The sequence below is a fragment of the Amblyraja radiata genome, chromosome 1, assembly GCF_010909765.2.
Source record: "Amblyraja radiata isolate CabotCenter1 chromosome 1, sAmbRad1.1.pri, whole genome shotgun sequence".
Taxonomy (NCBI): domain Eukaryota; kingdom Metazoa; phylum Chordata; class Chondrichthyes; order Rajiformes; family Rajidae; genus Amblyraja; species Amblyraja radiata.
Window position 1 is genome coordinate 58,959,434 of NC_045956.1, and position 27,326 is coordinate 58,986,759.

General features: G+C 44.5%; 1 protein-coding gene across 2 annotated transcripts in view; it reads left to right on the plus strand.

Annotated features, from left to right (window-relative positions):
- Positions 1 to 27,326, plus strand: part of grid2 (glutamate ionotropic receptor delta type subunit 2) — a 938,240-nt gene that overhangs the window by 679,296 nt on the left and 231,618 nt on the right. For both annotated transcript variants that reach the window (XM_033022403.1, XM_033022410.1), the window contains exons 5-8: positions 3,327 to 3,380; positions 14,993 to 15,166; positions 23,186 to 23,347; positions 24,488 to 24,607. In XM_033022403.1, the coding sequence (XP_032878294.1) occupies positions 3,327 to 3,380; positions 14,993 to 15,166; positions 23,186 to 23,347; positions 24,488 to 24,607 (510 nt within the window). The remainder of the gene's footprint in view (positions 1 to 3,326; positions 3,381 to 14,992; positions 15,167 to 23,185; positions 23,348 to 24,487; positions 24,608 to 27,326) is intronic.

Consider the following 27,326-nt stretch of genomic DNA (forward strand, 5'->3'; position numbering starts at 1 on the left):
CCAAGGCATACAGAGCCATGAGCCTAACCTTAAATATCAAGAAAACCCAGATCCTACATCAACCTCCACCCAACCAGCCGTCTACCCAGCCCACTATAAAAGTGGACGACACCACTCTTGAAAACGTTGACCACTTCCCCTACCTTGGCAGCATTCTTTCCTCAAAAGTTGATATCGACTCTGAGGTCAACCATCGCCTGAGTTGTGCCAGCGGAGCCTGCGCCAGACTCAGGAAAAGAGTCTTTGAAGACTGAGACCTAAAGGCTCAAACAAAACTGCTGGTCTACAGAGCCGTTGTCCTCTCCACCCTGTTGTATGGAGCCGAGTCATGGACCACCTACAGCAGGCATCTGAGAGCCCTGGAACAATACCATCAAAGATCCTTACAAAAGATACTGAGGAGCAGCTGGGAGGACAAATGCACCAACATCAGCGTTTTGGAGGAAGCCAACATGACCAAATCACCACCACCATAAGCGGCACCAACTTCAATGGGCTTGCCATGTCATCCGCATGTCTAACACACGTGTTCCTAAACAAATCCTGTACTCTCAATTGAAGGAAGGTCGGCGAGCTCCCGGCGGGCCAAATAAACGCTTCAAGGCCAACATCAAGAACAGTCTGAAGAAATTCCACATCACATCGAGCAACTGGGAGCACATTGCTCTGGACAGGTGCTCCTGGAGGAAATCCGTGCAGGAAGGAGCTGCACGTCACGAAATGGATCGGCCCCTACAGACATCTGCAGACCCACACGTAGACGACCCTATGGAGAAGAGAGGACAGTCATACTCATTTCGAGTGACCGCCGATGATGATGAATCTGCTCCTGAACCTGGACGTTCCAGTTTTCTGGCTTCTGTGTCTTACAGATGGCAGGATGGAAATGAAAGCATGGCCAGGGTGGTGTGGGTCTCTGATGATGCTGGCTGCCTTCTTGAGGCAGCGACTCTTGTAGATCTTGTAAATGGGTGGAGGATCAAAGCCGTCACGTATTATCTGACGGGCCGAATAGCCTATTTTAATTCTTGCTTCAATTCTTGGCATTAAAAGCTGTTTGTGCAAGTTATTGAAATGCCACGTAATGCGAGCAGTTTGCAAGCGCTGAGTTTAAGATATTATAAACTGTTTATGGCTGACGTTATGACTGACACTTTCAGAATGCTGCAAACTACCTCATTTTTGAAACATAGTCACATCTGCCACACTGGAAGCTCAGCAGCACAAGAAGTTCCAACAAAAAAAAACCTTTGCTGATGCTCAGATAATCTGTTATTTATCCCTTCGTGGTATAAAGCCATTGATGGCCAGGCCAGAATTTATTTCCCACCATTGATTGTGCCAAAGCTTAAGGGTGGCACAGTGGCACAGTAGCACAGTGGTAGAGTTGCTGCCTTACAACGGCAGAGACCTGGGTTCGATCCTGACTGTGGGTGCTGTCTGTACAGAGTTTGTATGTTCTCCCTGAGACCACGTGGGTTTTCTCTGGGTGCTGTGGTTTACTCCCACAGTGGTAGAGTTGCTGCCTTACAGCGAATGCAACGCCAGAGACCCAGGTTCGATCCTAACTACGTGTGCTGTCTGTACGGAGTTTGTACGTTCTCCCCGTGATCTGCGTGGGTTTTCTCCGAGTTCTTCGGTTTCGTCCCATACTCCAAAGACGTACAGGTTTGTAGGTTAATTGGCTTGGTAAATGTAAAAATTGTCCCTGGTGGGTTAAAATATGGGAATCGTTGGTTGGCGATGACCTCCCATCGACTGACCCATCTACCTCACTGGAGACCTTTGAACTATCTTTAATGGATCTTATCTTGACCTTATCTTGTGGACTTTACTAGACCTTATCTGGCACTAAACATTATTATTTTTATCTTGTATCTGTATACTGTGGACGACTTGATTGTAATCATTTATAGTATTTTCTCTGACTGGATTGAACTCAACAAAAAGCTTTTTACTGTACCTCAATACACTTGACAACAATAAACTATACTACACTAAATTAAGAAGCGAAACCGGGATAACATAGAACTTGTGTACGGGTGAAGGTACACAAAAATGCTGGAGAAACTCAGCGGGTGCAGCAGCATCTATGGAGCGAAGGAAATAGGCAACGTTTCGGGCCAAAACCCCTCTTCAGACTGATGGGGGGGTGGGGGTGTGGGGGGGGGGGGGGGGGGGGTGGGCGGGGAGAAGACAGGAAAAAGGAGGTGGAGGAGCCCGAGGGCTGAGGAAGGGGAGGAGACAGCAAGGGCTAACAAATTTAGGAGAATTCAATGTTCATGCCCCCAGGATGCAGACTCCCCAAGCGGAATATGAGGTGCTGTTCCTCCAATTTCCGGTGTTGCTCGCTCTGGCCATGGGGGAGACCCAGGACAGAGAGGTCGGATACGGAATGGGAGGGGGAGTTGAAGTGCTGAGCCACCGGGAGGTCAGGTTGGTTATTGCGGACCGAGCGGAGGTGTTCGGCGAAACGATCCCGCTGAGTTTCTCCAGCATTTTGGTGTACCTTTGAATTTCCAGCATCTGCAGTTCCTTCTAAAACACTTGGTGTATGGGTGACCTTTGGTTGGCGGGGACTTGTTTGGCCCAGGGTCTTGTTTCCACGCTGTACCTCTAAACTAAATTGGGAAGCAAAACTGAGATAAGATAGAACTGGTGTATGGTGTATCATGTGGTGAATGCTGGTCGGCGCAGACTCGATGGGCCGAAGGGCCTGTTTCTACACTGTATCTCCAAACTAAACTAAACCTCCAACCATTTATACAATGCTGATTAAAGGGTGATAAAGAGTTAAATGTGGAAGAAAGATAAAATTACCCCCACCAGCACCCACTTCTCACGATCCGTCTTTTCAGCAGGGAACAAAGGTGCCAAACTAAGGATTGTCCGAGTTATTGTCAGAATTGATACCATTTGGATTTTTGCCCCTTTTTTTAAAGCCGATTTCAATAGTATCCTAAAATAAGGCAACAAAATGCTCTCCATTGAGTCCTTGCTGCATGTGGATGGCGTAAGAGCGCCTTCAGTTGTGTTTGGAGAATAGAATCCCATTAGCAGCCTCAGAGACTTAAAAAAAAAATTGCCGAGGCACTGAAGGGTTGTTTGTCTTTTAACAGTGTCAATGAGTAACTCCTTTTCCTTGTGATAGCTTTTTGGAGGAGAGGGTGGAAGGGAAACAAAGAAGGTTAAAGATTTGTAGGAGCTACAAAATACTGAGACATCCCTGCTACCCTAGTACCCCTGACTGAGTGCATTAAATGCCATTTGTATGGATTGATTCTCCGAGTGACGGCATGATCTTTTTTTGTTGTTCCACTTCACAGGTCGTCGACTCCAATCTCATCGCTTTTGACTGTCACTGGATCTTCATAAATGAGGTAATTGTTCAAATGCGGGCAGAAGCGAAGCCAGATTCCACCAAAGTTTTTGCCAAGTAGCGAAAGATATTATAATTAGTTTTCCATCCGGGAAGACATGAATATGTAAAGAGTCTCCACGATCCCTCGTTGCTTGCTTTAAAATTCCTGTTAACTCGTGCAGTCAAAGAGCTCCACCATCGAATCTCACGAATATAAATAGAAAGAGAGTTATTTCGTACAATCCTGGCGCAAGATGACTGACAGAGCTACCCTGCTGCGATCGCCCAGTCTGCCCCCAAGCCTGCGAGAACTAGCTGGAGGATTTCTAGTTTGAGATACAGCTCCCCTTTTGTGAGTCTACTGAATGTGTCGCAGCAGTGTACCTCCATCCCATTCATACCTCGGTTCCTTGGCAAAAAATGTTGTCACCTGGCTTCTGCTGTTGGAAAGCTTTTGTTAGTTGCCATTCGTTTTAAAGAGACACTGTCATTTTTTTTGTGGTCGGCTGTGGAAATTAAAAAACAAATTTGTTATGAACTTTCAAGAAAGTTTCCATGGGATCATTTCAGCCCGCTGTTATAGAATATAACCTGGCTTTGGCTGTAATAAGCTGAATGTTATTCCCTTTATTACCCTGTATCTCTGCACTGTTGATAGCTTGATTGTAATCATGCTTTTGCTGACGGGATTGCACACAACGAAAAAGCTTTTCACTGTACCTCGGCACACGTGACAAAAATAACCTAAGCTAAAAGCTAAGGTTAGCGATTGCTAATTGTGGCCTGTAGATTTTACATGTCAAAAGATCTACAGGTTCATCCCTAGTATGTTTTTAGATAGATGTTAGAAACTTTTGGAATAGCATATGGACATGCAGGGAATGAATGGATCTGGGTTATATGCAGGTAGATAAAAGATAGTCTTCGCATTCATTCATTCATTCATTCACTCACTCATTCATTCATGTTTCGGCACAGACCTTGTGAGCCAAATGGCCTGTTCATGTGTTGTACTATTCAATGTTCTATGTTAATACGCATGTTGTCTTTGATTCATCTCATTCCTCTGTGTCCGGCACCATCTAGTTTATTAATCGGTGGGGGTGGGAGAAAGGTGGGTATATCATCTCCTTTTTAAATACAAGCGCAGAGTTCAAGGTTCGTCAACTCTCATTTAATGATTACTTTAGTTTAGTTTAGAGATACAGCATGGAAACAGGCCACTGGTCGCTGTACACCGGTCCTATCCTACACATTAGGACAAGTTTGGAGAAATATGGACTAATCGCAGGCAGATGGGACATGTTGGCTGGTGTGCACAAGTTGGGCCGAAGGGCCTTTTTCCTCACTCTATGATTTGGGACAATTTACAAAAGCCAGTTAACCGACAAAGCTGCACGTCAATGGAAACCGGAGCACCCGGCGAAAACCCAACATAGTTTGTACGTTCTCCCTGTGACTATGTGCAGACAGCATCTGCAATCAGGCTCAATCCTGGGTCTCTGGCACTGTGAGGCAGCAACTCTACCATTGTGCCGCTGTGCCTCTCCTTATTAGAATGGCTGCCCTAAATTTTGGAGGCAGGCTTTTGCTGGTTAAGTACTTTGCCTGACCTTTCTGACTGATTTCATTAAAGATAAAATGGTTGCACTGCACAGTGATTCAGTTCACTGCTGTTTGAGTGGCAGCCACTCACAGGAGGGAAGAAACCTGTGACCTTACTGTCACTGCTGCTCCAGAAGTCAGTGAGCCTGAATTCACTTACATATTTCCACAGAGTTGTTGAGGTATTTCTGTGAAAACTACAAACAACAGTCTAAACAATGCCTGCATCCACAATTTAGTGTAGCCATTATTTTTTTTTATGCACAATTCAATATTTGCCCTCACACGTGTCTCCTTGGGACCCCGCAGCTCCGCTCATGCTCCCCCTCCCCCCAGTTGCAACAGGGACAGAGTCCCCCTGGTCCTCAACCTTCACCCCATCAACATCGCATACAACATTTTTGCCACCTCCAACATGATCCCACCACTAGTCACATCTTCCCATCTCCATCCCTTTCTGCTTTCCGCGAAGACCGTTCCCTTCGCAACTCCCTGGTTAACTCGTCCTTTCCCACCCAAACAACTCTAACCTTCCCCTGCAACCGCAAGAGATGCAACACCTGTCCCTATACCTCTTCTCTCGACTCTGTCCAAGGACCCCGACAATCCTGGTAGGCAGAGGTTCACTTGCACCTCCTCCAACCTCATCTACTGTATCCATTATTCCATGTATGTCGGCGAGACCAAGCGTAGACTGGGCGATCTTTTTGCTGAAAAGCTTTGATCAGTCCACCTTGCCCTACGTGATATCCCGGTTGCCAAACATTTTAACTCCCATTCCCATTCTGACCTTTCTGTCCTGGGCCTCCTTCATTGTCAGAGTGACGCCAAACACAAATTGGAGGAACAGCTGCTCATATTTCGCTTGGGCAGCTTACAATCCAACAGTATAATTTATTGATTTCTCTAACTTCAAATAAGCCTTGCATCCCCTCTCCCGTCATCCCTCTCCCACCCTAGTCGTCATAATTGTCTGCATAACTCATTATCACCTCGCCCACAGCCAACAAGGAACCATTCTGGGCTCTACATTGTTACTTTTGATACATTGTTACTTGATAGTTTTGTTACATTGTTACTTTTGTTACTTTTGTTACTTTTGATACTTTTTACTCATCGCTACTTTTTTCATTGTCACATATTTTCATTCAATTGTTCTATACATCTTTATTTCATCGTCTATATCTCTTGTTTCCCTTTCCCCTGACTCTCAGTCTGAAGAAGGCTTTCAATCTGAAACTACACCTATTCCTTTTCTCTAGAGATACTACCTGACCCGTTGAGTTACCTGACTGCAGTTCCTTCATACACATTTGAAGCATTGTGTAAGAAGAAACTGCAGATGCTGGTTTAAACCGAAGATAGACACAAAAAACTGGAGTAACTCAATGGGTCAGGCAGCATCTTTGGAGGGAAGGAACAGGTGATGTTTCAGGTTGATTATTGTGTTCAGTTTTGGTCACTGCAGTAGGAAAGGCATCGCCCGCTCCGCGGTGAATTCAGTGCCGCGCCGCGCCGCTCTGGTCCGGTCCCCGGTCTCCGGTAGGAAAGGCCGCTCCGATCCAGTGGTAGGCCGAGAGGTGGGGGGCAAGGACGTGACTCAGAGAAATAGTCGCATCCTCGCCAGGAAGTGACTGGGAAGCGGTTTCCCCCTTGCCCCGCCCCCTTCCCCTTCCCCCACATAGAAAAACTAAAGAATCCCCAAACAAAACTATTTAGACAAACTTAAATTTAAAAAAGATAGAAAAAACGGACAGGCTGTATGCAGAGGCGCCTTCAATGCAGCGCCCCTAGTGGAGCAGGCTTGGACTTCATTCCTTGGAGAGCAGGAGGATGAGGGATGGTCATAGAAACAGAAAATAGGTGCAGGAGTAGGCCATTCGGCCCTTTGAACCTGCACCGCCATTCAATATGATCATGGCTGATCATCCAACTCAGTATCCTGTACCTGCCTTCTCTCCATACCCCCTGATCCCTTTAGCCACAAGAGCCATATCTAACTCCCTCTTAAATATAGCCAATGAACTGTCCTCAACTACCTTTCTGTGGCAGAAATATAGAGGTCCTATAGAGGTGTGTAAAATCATGGGGACTAGATAGGGTAAAACAGAGAGCCTTTAACCCAGGATAGGGGAATCAAGAAGGGAAACCATTGGTTTATGGTGAAAGGGGAACCTAAGGGGCAACATTTTCACATGAAGAGTAGTGAGTGTATGGAATGAGCTGCAAGAGGATGTAGTTGAGGCAGATACTGTCACAACATTTAATAAACATTAGGACAGCAGCATGGATAAGAAAGATTTAGCGGGAAATGGGCCAAACGCCAGCAGGCTGTATCTCGTGCATCTTCGTTGGTCTGGACGAGTTGGTATGAAGGGCCTGTTTCCATGTTGTATGACTTTAAGAGTCCAAAATGGCACCGTGGTGCAGTGGTAGAGTTGCTCCCTTAAAGCGCCAGAGGCCCGGGTTCGATCCTAACTATAGGTGGGGTCTATACAGAGTTTGTATGTTCTCCCAGTGACTGCATGGGTGCTCTGGTTTCCTCCCATCCTCCAAAGACTTACAAGTTTGTTGGTCAATTGGGTCTGATACATTGTCCCCAGTGTGTAGGACAGTGCTATTGTTGTGGTGATTGCTGGTTGGTGCGGATCGGTGGGCCGAAGGGCCTGTTTCCATATTGTATCTCTAAAGTCTAAAAGACTAAATCTCGACTGCACTGATATTTAAGAGTTGATACATCCCACTTTTTTCTACTCCCACCATTTACTGAACAAAGTGGGTGAGTGTGTGTTTCCACAGCTGACTGAGTTGATTCACCATGGGCAATTGTGCGTGTTTGCCAAAAGCCACTAGGATCTGTTCAGGAGCACTCCTTCCATATAGGCATAGAGTCATAGACATACAGTGTGGAGACAGGTCAGCCAACAGAACGTGCCCACGCCAACATACATGCACTAGTCCCACCAGTCTGAGTTTGGCCCATAAACTAAACCTATCCTATCCCTGAACCTGTTGAATTGTACGTTTAAAGATGTGATAGTACCTGCTCCACCTACCTCTTCCGGCATCTCGTTCCATATACCCACCACACTCTGAGCAAAAATGTTGCCCCTCAGCTTCCTATTAAATCTTTCCCCCCTCTCCTTAAACTTATGTCCTCTGGTTCTTGATTCCTCTACTCAGGGTTAAAGACTCTGCATTTATACAATCTATTGCTCTCATGATTTTATACACCTATCTGATGTTACCCCTCATCCTCCTGCGTCGAAGGAATAAAGTCCTCGCCTGCTCAACCTCTTCCTGTAGCTCAGGCTCTTGATTCTTGGCAATGTCCACGTAAATCCACTCTGCATCCACCCTTTCCAGCCATCTGGCTAAAACTGAGCAAATTTAAAAATAAATGTAAACATCCCAAAAAGAAACAAAGAACTCCCGCCAGGTCAATAGATTTGAGATGTTCATTAATATGCACTGACAGAAACATAAAGTGAATCATGGTGTAAATGTACTCGTATCAGACTATAAGCTTCCACAGGGAGCTGTCTGATTATTCCTCCAGATGTTGTTTCTGTCCCCAGTAACTCTGACGGACAGAAAACATCTTGTGGTGGAGCGCAGAGGTGAAAGAGAGAACATTATTTATTCTCAAGTTCATAGGTTCTTGGAGCAAAATTAGGCCATTCGGCCCATCAGGTCTACTCCGCCATTCAATCATGGCTGATCTATCTTTCCCTCTCAACCCCATTCTCCTGACTTCTCCCCATAACCCCTGACACCCGCACTAATCAAGAATCTAACAATCTCCACCTTAAAAATACCCAATTATTTGGCTTCCACAGCCTTCTGTGGCAATGTATTCCACAGATTCATCACCCTCTGACTAAAGGAATTCAATCCTTCTGGCCCATTCTTTGGAAAGTGAAAAAAATGTCACACAAGTGACCAGATGTCATCACAAAGTAATACATTAAAAAATTATTGTAAGAGATTAATCTTATTCATTGCTATTTCCTACCTACAGTTCTATGATGTGTGTCTACTAAAGAGATGAACATTCTAGTTTTTTTAAATTCACAGAGTTTGTATAATGCTTCTGTGTGACATCCCACACGTGACCAGTCATATTTTAGAACTGACCCTAAACAAATATTGTCAGCATCTATATATTACAGAAAATCTCGTCTTGTTTGGACGTCTGTCTGCATGCGTGCGATCTCAAGGAACTACGCCAAAATGGTACACAATAGCACAGAAATGTTTGCATCACCTTACTCAACATTGACCTGTAGTTGTTTGTATCAGGTTTCGTTCAGATTGATGTTATATTTCACATGTTATCACATTTTTAAGTTTACTAAATCCACTTTGATAATCATTTCAACACTTCAGTGCTGGCAGTTGCAGGTATGATGTCACAATGGGATCTCACAGTCCTCCACCCGACATTTGCAACAATGTTGCCATCATAGAACACTTAGTCATAGTCCTGGCAGCAAGTGATTGAACAGGAGGGGGAAGGGCCAGGGGAAATGGAATTGGAATTGGAAGTGCTGGGGGAGACAGGGGAAGTGCAATTGGAATTCCAGTGCTGGGGGAAGCAGGGGAGAGGTGGAGTCTTACATTGGGGAATGGGTTACATTGGGGGACCAGGCCTCCCATCGGGGTTATGGGTGAGTGGTGGAATATTGCATTGGGAGAACAGGTTACGTTGGGAGAACGGGTGAGTGGTGGAAACGGGTTGCGTTGGGGGGAACGGGTGAGTGGTGGATTATTACGTTGGGGGAACAGGGCCCAATGGGTCCCACTTGGTCTAGTAACATATAAAAATTTCACTTGACAAATCAAAAAAAGTATGGGTCATATATACAGTACAAAACAATATACTCGTAATGCTTTCAGAAGAGATGCATTCCACAATTTTTCATCTTTTTGGTCACACACGTGACTAAGATGAGCCATTTCCTTTCTAAAGGTACACCCTTTTGCTCTGAGGCTATGGCTTAGATTTAGACTAAGACTCTCCCACTAGTGGAAACCTCTTCTCCACATCCAATCTATCAAGGCCTTCCATTGCACTAATTCTATTATTAGAACATAGAACACCACAGCACAGGACCCTTCAGCCCACAATGCCTTTGCTGAAAATGATGCTGAGACCAACAATTATCTGCCTGCAGATAATCCATATCCCTCCATTCCCTGCACATCCATATGACTATCCAAAATGCCACTAGCGTATATCTGTCTCAACTACCATATCCGGCAGCGCGCTCCAAGCACTCGCCATTCTCTGTGTGAAAAACGTGCCCGCTCATCTCCGTTAAACTATTCCCCCTTTCGCCATTTTCTTTCCACTCTACCTGTATTTCCTTACAACATAGAAGGACCCATACAGCCAGTCAAATCCATTCGAACTCTTTGAGCACACGTACATGTTGCTATGTATTCTCTCTTGCATCACTCTGCTGATTCTCCTGCCACTCAGCTATGCAAGGCCCGACTTACCTACCAACATGACTTTGGTGTGTGGGAGGAAACAACAGCACTGCCAGAAATCCCCATGGACATGTGGATAATATGTGATCCCAGCACCTGAGGTCAGAATGAACGCGCATTGCTGGAGCGGTTCAGTAGCTCACTACCTGCCGTACTGCTGTGCTATCTATCTGTATAAGACGTCTGTCAAGACTATGCACAATGATTTCTTCCACCGAAGGAAAGTGCAACACTGGGCAGCACAGTGGAGCAGCGGTAAAGTTGCTGCCTTACAGCACCAAAGACCTGGGTTCGATCCTGACTACGGGTGCTGTATGTACGGAGTTTGTACCTTCTCCCTGTGACTGCAGAGGTTTTCTCCAGGTGCTCCTGCTATCTCCCACATTCCAAAGAAGTGCAGGTTTGCAGGTTAATTGGCTTCTGTAAATTGCCCCCAATGTGTAGAGTAAAACAAGTGTACTGGTAATCGCTGGCTGGCGTGGACTTAGTGGGCTGAAGGGCCTGTTTCCATGTTGTATCTCTAATCTCTAAACTTTAGATGACTATGAAATCCGGGTCAGCTACTTTATGCTGCAGGAGTCAGCTATTCAGCCTCTTTGCCTGTCTTTCTCATGAGATTGTGGACAAGCTCTTTAGTAACTCCACCTCCCTTCATACTCATCGCCACCACATCAATTCACTTTGAACGAGTCATGACCTTAGTTAAGTTATCAATCAATATTTCATATCACAGGAAATTCAAGCCAGGTTTTTTTTCTGGGAGTGGTGGTGGAAGCAGATAAATTAGAGGCAGTTAAAATACTTTTGCATAGGCGTGGATATGCAGGGAATGGAAGGATATGGGTCATGCACAGCTAGATAATAGTTGGTCTTGTCATCATGTTCGCCACAGACATGGTGGGGAAAAACGGCTGTTCTTGTGCTCCACTGTTCTATGTTCTATGTTTAAGTAATCTCTCAAATCCATGAAGCCTGGTTAACATTCTGATGTGGCCAGTCCCTACAACCAATATATCCTTCCCGAGATCATTCTCATTGCATTGTATACCAGATGAGGGATGGCCCGAATCTCAACAGCTGTTCAGTTCTTCAGTAGAAGGTCACAATGGCACCGTTTAATAGTCATAGGGTCATACCGCACGGAAACAGGCCCTTCGGCTCAACTTGCCTACGACGACCAAGATGCCCCGTCTCCACTAGTCCCACCTACCTGCCCACATCCTTCGAAAAACATTTCTAATACATCTACCTGTCCAAATGTCTTTTAATGGCCAAATGCAGGCAGGTGGGACTAGTGTAGATGGGACATGTTGGTAGGTGTGGGCAAGTTGGGCCGAAGGGTCTGTTTCCATGCTGTATGACTCTATGAATAAGTGTTGTGATAGTACCTGCCTCAATTGCCTCCTTGGCAGCTCGTTCCATACACCCACCACCCTTTGTGTGAATTCCCTGCTTTAATTGATTGCGGAAGAAGTGCATAGAATTAAAAAATAGAAACTGATAATATTAATTAATGATTGGGTGGGAAGTTCTGTCATCTTGATTAGTCATTCTAATAAGAGCATGATTTCCTCTTGCATTGGTGGGAGACAAGCTCATAGGTTCATAGGTTATAGGAGCAGTTAGGCCATTTAGCCCATCGAGTCTACGCCATTCAATCATGGTGGATCCATCTATCCCTCTCATCCCTATTCTCCTGTCTTACCCCCATAACCCCTGGCACCCTTACTAATCAAGAATTTGTCCATCTGCACCTAAAAAAGACCCAAATAAATGCAAGGCTGGTTTAGTTTTTCCCATGGTATCAGAGAGGAAATATGGCTTTATGAAAAGGGGAAATTAATGACTGTGACATTGCTCCCACGAACACCACGAACACTGTCAATCCTTAATGTAAGAACCGCACTTTATAAGGTACTGGTTCACTCGACACACAATAAAACTGAGCTGAACTCAAGCTGTGTGATCGGACGTTATTAATGAAAGGCTTGTTTAAATGTGAATACCTTATTTCAAATTGCAAGGAGGTATTTCATTCAAATGGAACATTTCTTAAAATCACACAGCATGATTTCAAACCAAAATATTCTGAGCGGGATTTTCAAGTGCTTTGTCCACGGAACCTAATGGCACATACACAATGGTCTCACACTGACTTTAGATCATGTTCATTTCAGTAAATGTATCCACCTCACAATATGCCATTAACGACAGCATTTTCATTCTGAGTAAAGATTAATCCACCGGCAGAATGTCAATGCCGAGAATGGTCCTCGGCCACCCTTCCATTAAACGGCAACATTAAATCATTCAAAGCAACCTCCCTTCCATCCACACTTCAGGCTGCATCAGCAAGGCCACTAGCATAATCAAGGCCCAATCTCACTCCAGCCACTCCCTCTTCTCCCCTCTCCCATCAGGCACGAATTGCAGAGGTGTGAAAATGCGCACCTCCAGATTCAGGGATAGTTTCTTCCCAGTTACTATCATAAACTGAACCGTCCTATCACCAACTAGAGAGCAGTCCTGATCTACCATCCACCTCATTGAAGACCCTAGGACTATCTTTAATTGGACTTTATTTTCTTGCACTAAACGTTATTCCCTTTATCCTGTATCTGTACACTGTGGACGGCTTAATTGTAATCATGTATAGGAATGAACTGCAGATGCTGGTTTGCACCGAAGACAACCACAAAATGCTGGAGTAACTCAACAGACAGGTAGCATCTGTGGAGGGAAGAAATAGGTGATCTTTTGGGATGAGTCCCTTCTTATGACTTAACCTGAAACATTTTCTCCACAGATGTTGCCTGACTTGTGTGAGTTACTCAACATTTTGTGTCTATCTTCCAGCATCTGCAGATAGACACAAAAAGCAGTAGTAACTCAGCAGAACCCATTCCTTCTCTCCAGAGATGCTTCATGTCCCGCTGAGTTCCCAGCTTTTTGTGTCTATTTTCAGTTTAAACCAGCATCTGCAGTTCCTTCTTACACTTAATGTTTGGAGCTTGAGACATTTTGAGTTTAGTTTATTGTCACATGTACCGAGGTACATCGAAAATCTTTAGTTTCATGCTAACCAGTCGGTGGATAGTCAGTCTGAAGAAGGGTTCGACCCGAAACGTTGCCTATTTCCTTCACTCCATAGATGCAGCCTCACCCGCTGAGTTTCTCTAGCATTTTTGTCTACCAGTGGATAGACAATACATGTTTACATTCGAGGTTTTCCAATTCGTACTGTACTCAAGCGATCGCTCCTCGTCTTATTCCCATCAGTTCAGGCTGGACTGAAACCCAATCTCCCAGAGCTGATAAAGTGACCCTTTAGCCCATTACACCAGTCTATTTCGTCCTAAACGGAATCAATTTTTCTAAAGTGCACCACTTTCCCTGGTTCACTCAGTCCACGTCTACTCCTTGGCAATCATGTTATTATTTACCACTCACGGGGAAGATGAAAGCCATTATAAGGCCCTTTCAATTCTAGGTTAAACTAGGGAGGCGGCCATTACCCATTAATCGAGCTCTAAGGTAACACTGCGGGGTAAAGGATGAGCAAGTAATTGCTGGTGTAGCACCAACTCAAATTCTGATCTGACGTTTAGTTTGGTTTAGTTTAGTTTAGAAATACTGCATGGAAGCAAGCCATTTACTGAGCCCATGCTGACCAGCGATCACCCCATACACTAACACTATCCTACACACAATGGACAATTTACAATTTTTACTGAAGCCAATTAACCTACCAACCTGTATGGCTCTGGAGTGTGGGAGGAAACCGGAGCACCCGGAGAAAACCAACACGATCACAGAAAGAACGTACAAACTCCGTACAGAGAGCAGCCTTAGTCAGGATCAAATGAGGGTCTCTGGCGCTGTAAGGCCGCATCTCTACCGCTGCACCACCTTGCTGCCCACGTTAGCTGCAGTCAGTGTCTGCACATCATTTTACGGCTTGGGTTAATTCAGCACCGACACAGCCATCGTTGCTGGATGAGAAGATGTCAGTTCTCTGGTTCTTCTGAAAGAAAACAGAAATAAATCTTTCCCTCCTCACTTTAAACCTATGTCCTCTGGTTCTCGCTTCCCCTACTCTGGGCAAAAGACTCTTGTGCATTTAACCCATCTATTGTTCTCATGATTCTGTACACCAATAAAAGATCACCCCTCATCCTCCTGCGCTCCAAGGAATAGAGTCCTAGGCTGCTCAACTTCTCCCTATAGCTAAGTCCCACATGGCAACATCCTCGTAAATCTTCTCTGCATGAAACCTTTGTCCTCTGATGTCCAGTCCATCAATTCCATCAGTAGTCTTCTGGGCTGATGAACGGAAAGATTGGGGGCTTCCATAAAAGACCATAACGGCCATTGGGATATGATAGGTTGCATGGCCATGATGATCAACTTGGGTCAACTAGGACCTTCCTTTAAGAAGATATTTGTTCAACAGTTTGTTCCACCTGAAGAGGTTTGTGCTCCATTGTCATCTGGACTTACAAAAGGGCTTTTGTTTTTCATCTTTCGCAGGAAATGAGTGATGCTGATGTTGAAGATTTGGTGAGACGGTCGATTGGCAGGTTGACGATCGTTCGACAGACCTTTCCCTATGCTTTAAATGGCACTCAAACTTGTTTCCGTGGTAAGCACAGAATCTCTCCATTACTGTGCGACCCCAAGGACCCTTACAAGCAGAAAATGGAGGTAGGATTATTTCAGCTCATTATTCAGAGTACCTTATAATGTTTGACGTGTTGATGTGAAGATGTCTGTTGCTTTATTGTGGATGTCAATAATCCCACATTACTTTAGACATTACTTTGCAGACACAACGTGGAAACAGGCCTTTCTGCCAACCGAGTCCACGCTGACCAGCTATAACCCCATACACTAGCACTATCCTGCACATGAGGGACAAGTTACAAGTTACAATTTACTGATGCCAATTAACCTACAAACCTGCCTTTTTTTTTTTTTTTTTTTTTAAATCAAAAAATTTATTCAATTATTAAAAATAATATTTACATTACAATAAAACAAGCCAGAACCCACCACCATAATACAATACAAACATGTAATAACCTACTATACAACTATGATACAATCCTTATTGAGGATACATTCAACACCCTGCGGAGCCCAGCGGTCCCGGAACTCCCTCAGGGTGCCCGTAGACAGGGCGTATTCCCTTTCTAATCCCACCCGGGCACGGACGTAACCCCTTACAAACCTGCCTTTGGAGTGTGGGAGTAAACCCGAGACACAGAGAAAACCCATGCGGTCAAAGGGAGAATGTACAAACCATGCAGGAGTTACTGCCTTACAGCGCCAGGGACCCGGGTTCGATCCTGACCAAGGGTGCTCTCTGTACAGAGTTTGTATGTTCTCTTTGAGAACGTTGTTTTTCTCCAGGTGCTCCGGTTTCCTCCCACACTCCAGAGACTTGTAGGTTTGTCGGTTATTTGGCTTTGGTAAAATTGTAAATTGTCCCTAATGTGTAAGATAGTACAAGTTTACAGGGTGATTGTAGATCCGCGCAAACTCGTGTGTAAAGACCCTTTTCTGCTCTGTATCTCTGAAGTCTAGTTAGTGATCCAGCATGGAAACAGGCCCTTCGGCCCACTGCGTCTACATCGACCACCGACCATTGATTACATCGTTCACACTGGTTCTATGTTATTCCACTTTCTCACCCACTCCTTACACTCTAGGGATAATTTTACACAGGCCAGTTAACCTATAAACCCGCATGCCTTTGGGATGTGGGAGGAAACCAGTGTACCATATAACCATATAACCATATAACAATTACAGCACGGAAACAGGCCATCTCGACCCTTCTAGTCCGTGCCGAACACGTATTCTCCCCTAGTCCCATATACCTGCGCTCAGACCATAACCCTCCATTCCTTTCCCGTCCATATAACTATCCAATTTATTTTTAAATGATAAAAACGAACCTGCCTCCACCACCTTCACTGGAAGCTCATTCCACACAGCCACCACTCTCTGAGTAAAGAAGTTCCCCCTCATGTTACCCCTAAACTTCTGTCCCTTAATTCTCAAGTCATGTCCCCTTGTTTGAATCTTCTCTACTCTCAGTGGGGAAAAGCTTATCCACGTCAACTCTGTCTATCCCTCTCATCATTTTAAAGACCTCTATCAAGTCCCCCCTTAACCTTCTGCACTCCAAAGAATAAAGCCCTAACTTGTTCAACCTTTCTCTGTAACTTAGTTGCTGAAACCCAGGCAACATTCTAGTAAATCTCCTCTGTACTCTCTCTCTATTTTGTTGACATCCTTCCTATAATTAGGCGACCAAAATTGCACACCATACTCCAGAATTGGCCTCACCAATGCCTTGTACAATTTTAACATTACATCCCAACTTCTATACTTCTGTACCCGGAGAAAGCCCACGTGGTCACATGGAGAACGTACAACCCCACACAAGGACAGCACCTGAGGTCAGGATCGAACCTGAGTCTGGTGCTGTGAGGCAGCACTTCTAGCAGCTGCACACTGGGCCACCCTTAGATATCTTATTTTACAAGCATGGACTAATGACACAAAGTATTATGCTCTTTATTAATGGGTGATTAACCCCTAAATTGCTTCTCTGGATTTTGGCCTGGAACCTTGATTAAGAAACATGTCAGGGTTTGAAAGGCACAGCATCATCACAGATTGCCGGAAATGTTAACAATGTATGCCGTAAAAAGATCAAACATTACAGAGATGTTTATCAAACCGAGACTCACAGTAGCACAGCAGTAGGTTTTCTGCCTTACAGCGCCAGAGACCCAGGTTTGATTCTAACTGCGGATGGAATTTATACATTCTCCCTGGGACCGCGTGAGTTTTCTCCAGTTACCCCCCCTCCCCCTCCCCCCCCCCCCCCCCCCCCCCCCCCCACATTCCAAACAAGTGCAGGTTTGCAGTTTAATTTTCCTCAGTAAATTGTCCCTGGTGTGTAGGATAGAACTAGTGAACGGGTGATCATTGGTTGGCGTGGACTCGGTGGGCCGAAGGGCATGTTTCCATGCGGTATCTCTAAACTAAAGCTAATCTAGATTAAGCAGAACCTTTAAACACTGCACCAAATGACATTAATATGATGTTGGTTATTTCCATTATGAACAGATGAAGCATGCAAATCCATGTTTTAAAAAGAGGGAGTATTAAACAGCAGGGTAGTTAATTAGATTCATGACATCTCGAAGCTTTGTCAGTTGCGGCACTTCCAATTAATCTTAACCAGGTGGATGGATGTAGTTATTGACTCCCCTGTGAAATTCAATCTGACAGCATTTACTTGATAAGGCAGCCACCTGCTAATGTTACATGGGGAAAGGTTAGACCACTATACCTGAGTGAACAATCCCTCCTGTGCTTCTCATCAGGGTGTACTGGTAATTCTGCAGCGTGTATATGGAGTAGTCAATTAATTAAGAGTTTGTATCAACGGGGCCTCAAATGTCATCAACATTGCGGGACCTCTGAGAGATATGGTTGTTTATTACTGACAAAGCGCTGATATGCGGCATGCTGGTGCAGCGTAGAGTTGCTACCTAACAACGCCGGAGTCCCGGATTCGATCCTGACTATGGGTGCTGTCTGCACAGAGTTTGATGGTTTTCCCCGTGACTTCCGTGGGTTTTCTCCGGGATCTCCGGTTTCCTCCCACAATCGAAAGACGTTTGTAGGCAAATTGGCTTGGTATAATTGTAAATTGTCCCTAGTATGTGTAGGATAGTGTTAGTGTGTGGGGGTTGCTGGTCGGCTCGGACTCGGTGGGCCAAGGAGCCTGTTTCTATGCAGTATCTCTAAACTAAAAACATTGCATGAGCCTCAGTATAGAAAGTCATTTTAGCGTATTGAGTGCAGTTCTGTTCACTCCATTACAAGCTTTGGAAATGGCATAATAGAGGTTTACTAGAATAATGCCTGAATTAGGCATTATTAGCTACAGGGAAAGGTATGACAAACTTGGATTGTTTTCCTGGAATGTCGGAAGTTGTAGGAAATGCTGTTGGAAGTATATAAAATTATGAGGCATAAATAGGGTAGGCAGTCAGAACTTTTTTCCCAGGATTGAAAAATCAAATACTAGAGGGCATAACTTTAAGAGGAGTTTAAAGGAGATGTGCAGGGTAATTTTTTTTTTTACACAGAGAGTCACGAGGGCCTGGAATGCACTGCCAGGGGTGGCGGTTGAGGTAGATAAGATACAGGCATTTAGGAGATAAACACATGGAATATGCAGGGAAAGGAGTGATGTGCAGGCTAAGAGCGGATCTTGGCATCATGTTCCTCACAGACATTCTGGGGTAATGGGACTGCCTTTAGAGCCAGCATAGACTCATAAAGGCCACCAGACCACAGAATTAGGCCAATCAACCCTTGACGTCGACTCTGCCATTCAATCATGACCAATCTATTTTTCCCTCTCAACCCCATCCACCTGCCTTCTCCCCGTTATCTTTGATACCCTTACTAATCAAGAATCTATCACTCTGTGTTTTAAAAATACCCAATAACATGGCCTCCACAACCATATGTGGCAATGAATTCCACAGATTCACCACCCTCTGGCTAAAAAAATTATTCATTCCGAAAGTACGTTCTTTCATTCTGAGGCTGTGGCCTCAGGTCCTAGACTCTCTTATTACTGGAAACATCCTTTCCAAGTCCAGTCTATGGAGGCCTTTCATCATGCGGCCCACACTTCCAAGCTTCACCTTATCTTTGCAAATGCTTTTGACTTTTAGCCTTCTTCAGTTCAAATGGAGTAAAGAAGTTGGGTGATCATGTTGCAATTATAAAAGACATTGGTGAGGCCATATTTAGAGTATTGTGTTCAGTATTAGGCACCAGGTTATAGGAAAGATGTCATGCTGGAAAGGGTATTAGAGAAGATTTACGAGGATGTTGCCAGGACTTGAGGGCACTGAGTTGTATGGAGAGGTTGAGCAGGCTAGGGTTTTATTCTTTGGAGTGCAGGAGGATTAAGGATAGAGATATACAAAGTCATGAGCAAACTAGATCGGGTAAACGCACAGAGTCTCTTGCCCTGAGTAGGGGAATCGAGAACCAGAGGGCATGTTTAAGGTGAGGTAGGAAAGATTTATCAAGAACATGAGGGGTAAGCTTTTTACACAAAGAGAGGTGGGTGGAAGCAACGAGCTGCCGGAGGAGGTAGTAGAGGCAGAGACTATCGCAACTTTAAAAAAAACATTTAGACATGTACATGGATAGGATTGGTTTAGAGGGCCTGAAGAAGGGTCTCAACCTGAAACATCACCTCATCATTTTCTCCAGAGATGCTGCCTGACCGGTTGAGTCACTCCAGCACTTTGTGTCTATCTTAGGTTTCAAGGGATATGGGCCAAAGGCAGGCAGGTGGGACTAGTGTAGATGAGACATGTTGGTCAGTATGGGAAAGTTAGGCCGAAGGGCCTGTTTCCATGCTGACTCTTTGACTCTATGACCTCTAGGTTATCACATGATACTAGAATCTAGAATTTGATCATCTCTTGTTTGATTCCACGTTATTCAATATCCTTGTGAAGTGCCCTGTGAAGCTCTACACCATTAATGTCTTTATATAATTGTCTGTTGTTACCTAAGCCATTACAGCACAGCCATACACTTAAATGTGTCATTCATTCCAAAAATAATATTCCAGTACTCATGTTCCACTATAATGAGATTGCAAGATAATTATGTTGAATTATATTTGTTCAAAAGAGCCTCTTTTATTACTTTAAACATTTTCCTGTTGTGAATTTCATGCATCATAAACTTATTGAAACTCACCTTTATTCCTTTACCACTGTGAATCTCAGATAATAATGCCTCAAAGGAAGATTAAAACGGCTCATTCTATGGTCCACTTTGTTTTCATTCTATCATTTGAATCAATGATAATAGTATTGTTGACTAATCACTGCCTGTCAAACACAGCACAGAACCAGGTCCTTCCATCCACAGTTTCCCCTGTAGAATCCATCTTTATGAATCCCATCAACATGCACTTTGTCCCGTTATCTACAACAATGACTACAACAAACAACGATCCTTTCATCTATGGCCTTCTGCACTGTTACAATGTGACTTTAGACTTTAGAGGTACTGCGAGGAAACAGGCCCCCTCGGCCCACCGAGTCCACGCTGACAAGCGATCACCCTGTACACTAACACTATCCAACACAACGGACATTTTTTTTACCACTTAACAGAGTCATTTATTCATGTGGTCCCAGAGACAATCCATGTGGTTCCAGGGAGAACGTACAAACTCCGTACAGACAGCAGAGTTAGATAGAGCTCTAGGGGCTAGTGGAATCAAGGGATATGGGGAGAAGGCAGGCACGGGTTATTGAGTGGGGACGTCGGCCATGATCACAATGAATGGTGGTGCTGGCGTGAAGTGTCGAATGGCCTCCTCCTGCACCTATTTTCTATGTTTCTATGTTTCTATGTTTCTAACACATGTAGTCAGGGTTGATCCCGGATCTCCACTGCCGTAAGATTGTGAATGCCAGACATAAATTAGTGAAAACACAATGGAACCACAGTTTCAACATGACCACTTTCCTCTAAGCATGTGACAGCCACCATATAATGTTTTCAGATGCTAGACGCAGGAAACATTTTTCCAATATTGGGAGAGTCCAGAACCTGGGGCCACAGTTTAAGAATAAGGGATAAGCCATTTAGAATGGAGATGAAGAAAAACCTTTTCACACATAGGGTTGTGAATCTGTGGAATTCTCTGCCTCAGTGTAGGCAAATTCTCTGTATGCTTTCAAGAGAGAGTTGGACAGAGCTCTTAAAGATAGCGGAATTAGGTGATATGGGGAGAAGGCAGGATTGGGGTACTGAGTGTGGATGATCAGCCATGATCACAGTGAATGGCTCGAAGGGCCAAATGGCATACTCTTGCACCTATTGTCTATTATTGTCTATAACATAGAACATAGAACAATACAGCACAGGAACAGTTCCTCCACCTTTGATCCACAATGTCTGAGCCGGACCTGATGCCAAGTTATACTAACCTCCTCTGCTTGCACATGATCCATATATCTCCATTCCCTGCATATCCATGTGCCTATCTAAACATCTATCCGATGCTGCCATCACATGTGCCTCCTCCCCCACTCCTGGCAGTGCGTTCCAGGCACCCATCACCCTCTGTGTGAAAAACGTGCCCCGCGCACCTCCTTTCAACTTTGCCCTTCTTGCCTTAAAGCTATGCCCTCAAGTCTTTAACATTTGCACCCAGGAAAAAAGGTGTACCCTATCCATGCCTCTCATAATATTATAAATATACATCAGGTCGCCCCCCCAACCTCTGATATTCCAGAGAAACCAATCCTGGTTTTCCCCACCTCTTCTTTTAGCTACTCCAGGAAGCATTCTGACAAACCGCTTCTATACCCTTTGTTTCCATCCTCCCATTTGATACAATGATAATAATACTGTTGACTATTCACTGCCCGTCCTTCTTGTAGGTGTAGTGTCATAGAGCACAGAAACAGGTCCCTCCATCCTCTATTTCCCTGTAGAATCCATCTATATAAATCCCATCAACATGCACTTTGCCCAGTTATCTACAGCAGTGCAGCGCGTACTGCATCCCAAAGTATCACAGTCTCGATCTAATTTAATACCAATGCTTCCATTATAAAATCGATGCAAACCTACTAGTTCCTGACTCAATATACAATCTTTTGGGCAATAAAGTTTTAAATAGATGGAAAGAAATGATTAACTGACTCGCTACTGTCATCAGTAATAAAGAAAACGTTGTATAGATCGGTGTGATTCAAGAGGATCTGATATTAATTACGTCCAATTACCATTTACAAGTGCCTCCATTTCCTCTGAGGCTCAATGCAGGACATCCCTTCGTTCTTTTCCCTCCACAGATGCTGCTCGAAACGCTGAGTTCCTCCTGTAGATTGTTTGCATTTCCTTGTTGCTCCAGCATTCAGAGACAAAAGGGAATGAGATTTCTCAGAATTCAAATGTAGAGATGTTCATGTCGATCATTGTCTGGTTGCTCGTTCCATGTACCTACCACCCTCTGTAAGAATAAGTAGTTTCTCAGGGACCTTTTAAATCTTTCTACTCCTCACCTTACAACTATGTCCTCTAGAAAAGACTTCACTGCCTTGGGGAAATGACTATGGCTATTCACCTTCCATGATTGCATTCAAAATGCAGAATGCCCCTAAATTACATTCAACATATTATATCTATGTGGGGCAGCAGAGTGGTGCAATTGCTGGAGCTGTTATTGTCATTTTAAGTGGCTAGGATGGAATAGATAGGGAAAAGGCACAGTCTTTTGCACAGTGGGGAATGGAGAACCAGAGGATGTAGGTGTAAGGTGAAGGGGGAACGATTTAATAGGAACCTGAGGGGCACTTTTTTCACACAAAGGGTGGTGAGTGTATGGGACGAGCTGCCGGAGCAGGTAGTTGAGGCAGGCACTATCACTACATTTAGGAAACATTTGGAGAGGTACATGGATAGGATAGGTTTATGGGGGTATAGACCAAACATAAGGAGATGGGACCAGTGTAAATGATAGTCAGCAAGGGCAAGTAGGGCAAAAGGGCCTGTTTCTACATTATATAACTCTATCATTCCGTGATAAGGGATGGGTATCAATCACAAAACCATTAACCCTGAGTCTTGGCTCCCACACAGATTACCAACCTCTACATCTATGACACCATTATTCTACTGGCTCATGCCTTTCACAAGAAGCTGGAGGACCGGAAGTGGCACAGTATGGCCAGTTTGACGTGCATCAGGAAGAACTCAAAGCCTTGGCAAGGTGGACGCTCCATGTTGGATACCATCAAGCAGGTACAGCATTTTGGCCTCAACACTTGACGATAGATCGTAATGAAATGTCGGTTAAGAATATGTAGTAATGCAAGTCTAAGGTTTGGGATATGGGCCATATGCGGGCAAATGGGACTAACGCAGATGAGACATCTTGGTCTACATGGGCAAGTTGGGCCAAAGGGCCTGGTTCTGTGCTGTGTGACTCTATGACTCTAATTTGCTCTGTACAATATCCATACTTATAATCAAGGAAAAGACTTATGCCCCTGTCCCACTTAGGAAACCTGAACGGAAACTTCTGGAGACTTTGCTCCCCACCCAAGGTTTCCATGCGGTTCCCGGAGATTTTTGACAGTCTCTCTACCTGCTTTCACTACCTGCAACCTCCGGCAACCACCTGCAACCTCTGGGAACCGCACGGAAACCTTGGGTGGGGCGCAAAGTCTCCAGAGGTTTCCGTTCAGGTTTCCTAAGTGGGTCAGGGGCATTAGTCGACTAAATTATCAGTAAACATTTTCATCTGTAGATGGGGTTAGTAAACAAAAGATGTTGGGTGGCGCAGTGGCGCAGTGGTAGAGCTGCTGCTTCACAGTGCCAGAGACCCGGGTTCGATCCTGACCAAGGGTGATGTCTGTGTAGAATTTGTACTGTTTGTTCTCCCTGTGACTCTATGGGTTTCCGGTTTCCTTCCACATCCCACAGACATGCAGGTTTGTAGGTTAATTGGCATCTGTAAATTGCCGCAATCTTACCTCTGTAAGATTGATTGTGGTCGGGAGGACGGGGAGAGTGCTGGAAGATTCATGTCTCTCGTTTTCCTCTTCCCTGACTCTCAGTCTGAAGAAGATCTCGACACGAAACATCACCCATTCCTTTTCTCTAGAGCTGCTGCCTGACCAGCTGAGTTACTCCATCTTTTTGTGTCTATCTTAGGTGCACAAAAGGTCAGTCACTGGGTCTCAAATGCTAATAGTGCGATCAAAGTTGAAAATCGTGAACCATCTCCCAGTTTGGGAAATTGAATGTAACTTGTGATGAAAAGCAATTGGGAAACTCCTAGCTTTGGAATTCATATTGGGTTCAGCAATGCATTGATTTAGGTCATTGTTGTTTGGAAGTTATGGAGATACACGTCTAAAAAATGTGGCTTTCCCCCAGGGTGGAGTCAATGGAATGACTGGCTTTCTGCAATTTAAAGATGACGGTGGAAATCCAAACGTGGAATTTGAAATTCTGGGAACGAGTTATGGAGAGGACTTGGGAAGAGGAATCCGCAAGGTAAGCAAGTTATTGTTTTCCAACGTGTCAGGCAGAAATTCCACTACAGTTGTTTATTTTAGTTTAGAGAAACGGCACAGAAACAGGCCCTTCGGCCCACCGTGTCGGTGCCGACCCGCAACCCCGCACACTAACTCTACCCTACCCACTCTAGAGACAATTTACAATTTTACCAAGCCAATTCTACAAACCTGTGTGTCTTTGGAGTGTGGGAGGAAACCGTAGCAACCGGTCTCCACAGGTCATGGGGAGAACGTACAAACTCCGCATAGACAGCCCCCGTAGTCAGGATCAAAACCGGGTCTCTGGTGCTGTAAGGCAGTAACTCTACTGCTGTGCCACCGTGCTGCCCTTGTGTACACCAAAGCCAGGTACAGTAATGCTTATGAAGTTCTACTCTTGAAATTCGTCTCCATTAATGAGTACAATTGGCCACATGCCAATTGGAGGAACAGCATCTCATATTTCACTTGGGCAGTTTAAAACCGAACGGTATGAAGAAGGGTCTCGACCCGAAACGTCACCCAATCCTTCTCTCCAGAGATACTGCCTGACCTGCTGAGTTACTCCAGCTTTTTGTGTTTATCTTCGGTATGAATACTGATTTGTCTAACTTTGTAACCCTTGCATTCCCTCCCTTCCCCTCTTTCCCACCCTAGTCATCCCACTAGTTCCATTGTTTGCATCCTTGTATCCCTTTGTTATCACCTCTTCCCAGCCATGAATGGACCTTTATGGGCTCCATCCTTCCTTGGTCATCTCTTGGCAGTCCTGTTTTGTTCTGCCTTATCTTACCTCCATTTCCTTCCCCTCTATTGTCAGTATGAAGAAGGGCCCTGACCAAAAACATCACCCATCCTTTTTCCTCCAGAGATGTTGCCTGACCCACTGAGTTACTCCAGACTTTAAGTCCAACTTGAATGGGTACAGCAAACTTGTAGATAACTACAGGCACCTCACATTTTACGTGTGTAAAGTTGTGCATTTTTTAAATAACGCACATATTATTAATACTTAAAGGGCCTGTCCCACTTGGGCGACCTAATCCGCGAGTTCTGGCGAGTTTGCCCTCGACTCATACGCACAGCATGGTCGACATGAGGTCGTAGGAGGTCTTCGTAACTCTCCTTCATGCTCGAGAGCAGTCTCCGCGTATTCAAGGCCTCAGGCAGGTCGCGCGTTTTTTTCAATATGTTAAAAAATGCCCGCAAGTAAAAAAAGGCCGTCATGGAAAAAATCGATACTTTTTTTACTCGTTGGTTTAGTCGTAGTAAATCGGCATGTTAGTCGTAGGTAATCGAGGGTAGTCGAAGGTAGTCGTAGATAGTCTTCATCATAGTCGAAGGGAGGTCGAAGAGAGGTCAAAGGAGATTGAAGGAAGTTGTCTTCACTCTCCACTATTCGGTGTCGAATTTTCCCAAAGTTAGTCGTAGCTATTCGTAGCTGGTCTTCAACATAGTCGAAGGAGGTCGAATGAGGTCTTCTACATAGTCAAAGGAGGTCTTCAACATGTCATTTTTTCAAACTCTTCTAAACTCGCCAATTAGGTCGCCCAAGTGGGACAGCCCCTTAAACCTAATTCAATGTATGTTTGAAATAACGCATTCAAATTTGCGCCTGATTAATTTAATTTACGCTTTTTTTAAATAAACGCTGCTCTTTAGGAACGTAACACTTGTGTAAAATGCGAGGTGCCTGTACTTTGTGATTTTTTCTAATTGCATGTTTGCACTCATATCTTGTTTTTTGGACTCTGCTTTCTTTTTCAAATGTTGAGTGTAATTTATGTACAAATTGTGTTTGTGTATTTATCTGAGTCTATGTGCCTATGATACTGCTGCAAGCAACATTTATATTGTACTTGTACCTCATCGTACCTGTGCGTATAACGATAAACTTCATCTCGAGGTTTCGGCATTAGTATCCCAAAACCAATAGTAGAGATATCTGTTCAAATTTCACCAAAGAAGTGGAAAAGTTACAATGATCAATGGTACTTTATTGTCACATGTTCAAATGCACAGTGACATTTTTTTTTGCAGGTAGTTCAGAATTGTTTTGTCATACCTAAGCGCAATCCACGATTAGCAAAGTATACAGAAATAGTCCGCTGGGACAGCATGCAAGAGGTCCTGTCCAAAAAGTCCTGTCCTGTCCAAAATCCACCATCGACACCAATGACATTGGAATTGGCAATTTTCTGTACAAATTAATTATATTTGCTTATGTTCTTCAGGGAAATAAATTAACTACACTTTCCCTACCGGCATGATAAATTGCTTCAGTCTCATCAATTTTATTGGCCTTCTACTGCCTCCTGAGCAAACATTAGGGATGGATAGCACCCAATAACCCAGGAGTGATTGGGTTAACATATGATAAGTGTTTGACGGCACTGTGCCTGAACCCGCTGGAGTTTAGAAGGATGAGGGGTGGCCTCATTGAAACTTACCGAATAGTGAAAGATCAGGATGTGGAGAGGATGTCTCCACCAGTGGGAGAGTCTAGGACCTGTGCCTCAGAATAAAAGGGCGTACCTTTATAAAGATGAGAAGGAATTTCTTTAGTCAGAGGGCGGTGAATCTATGGAATTCATTGCCACAGACGGCTGTGGAGCCCAACTCATTGGGTATTTTGAAGGCGAAGATTGATAGATTCTTGATCAGTATGGGTGTCAGGGGTGATGGGGAGAAGGCAGGAGAATGGGATTGAGAGGGAA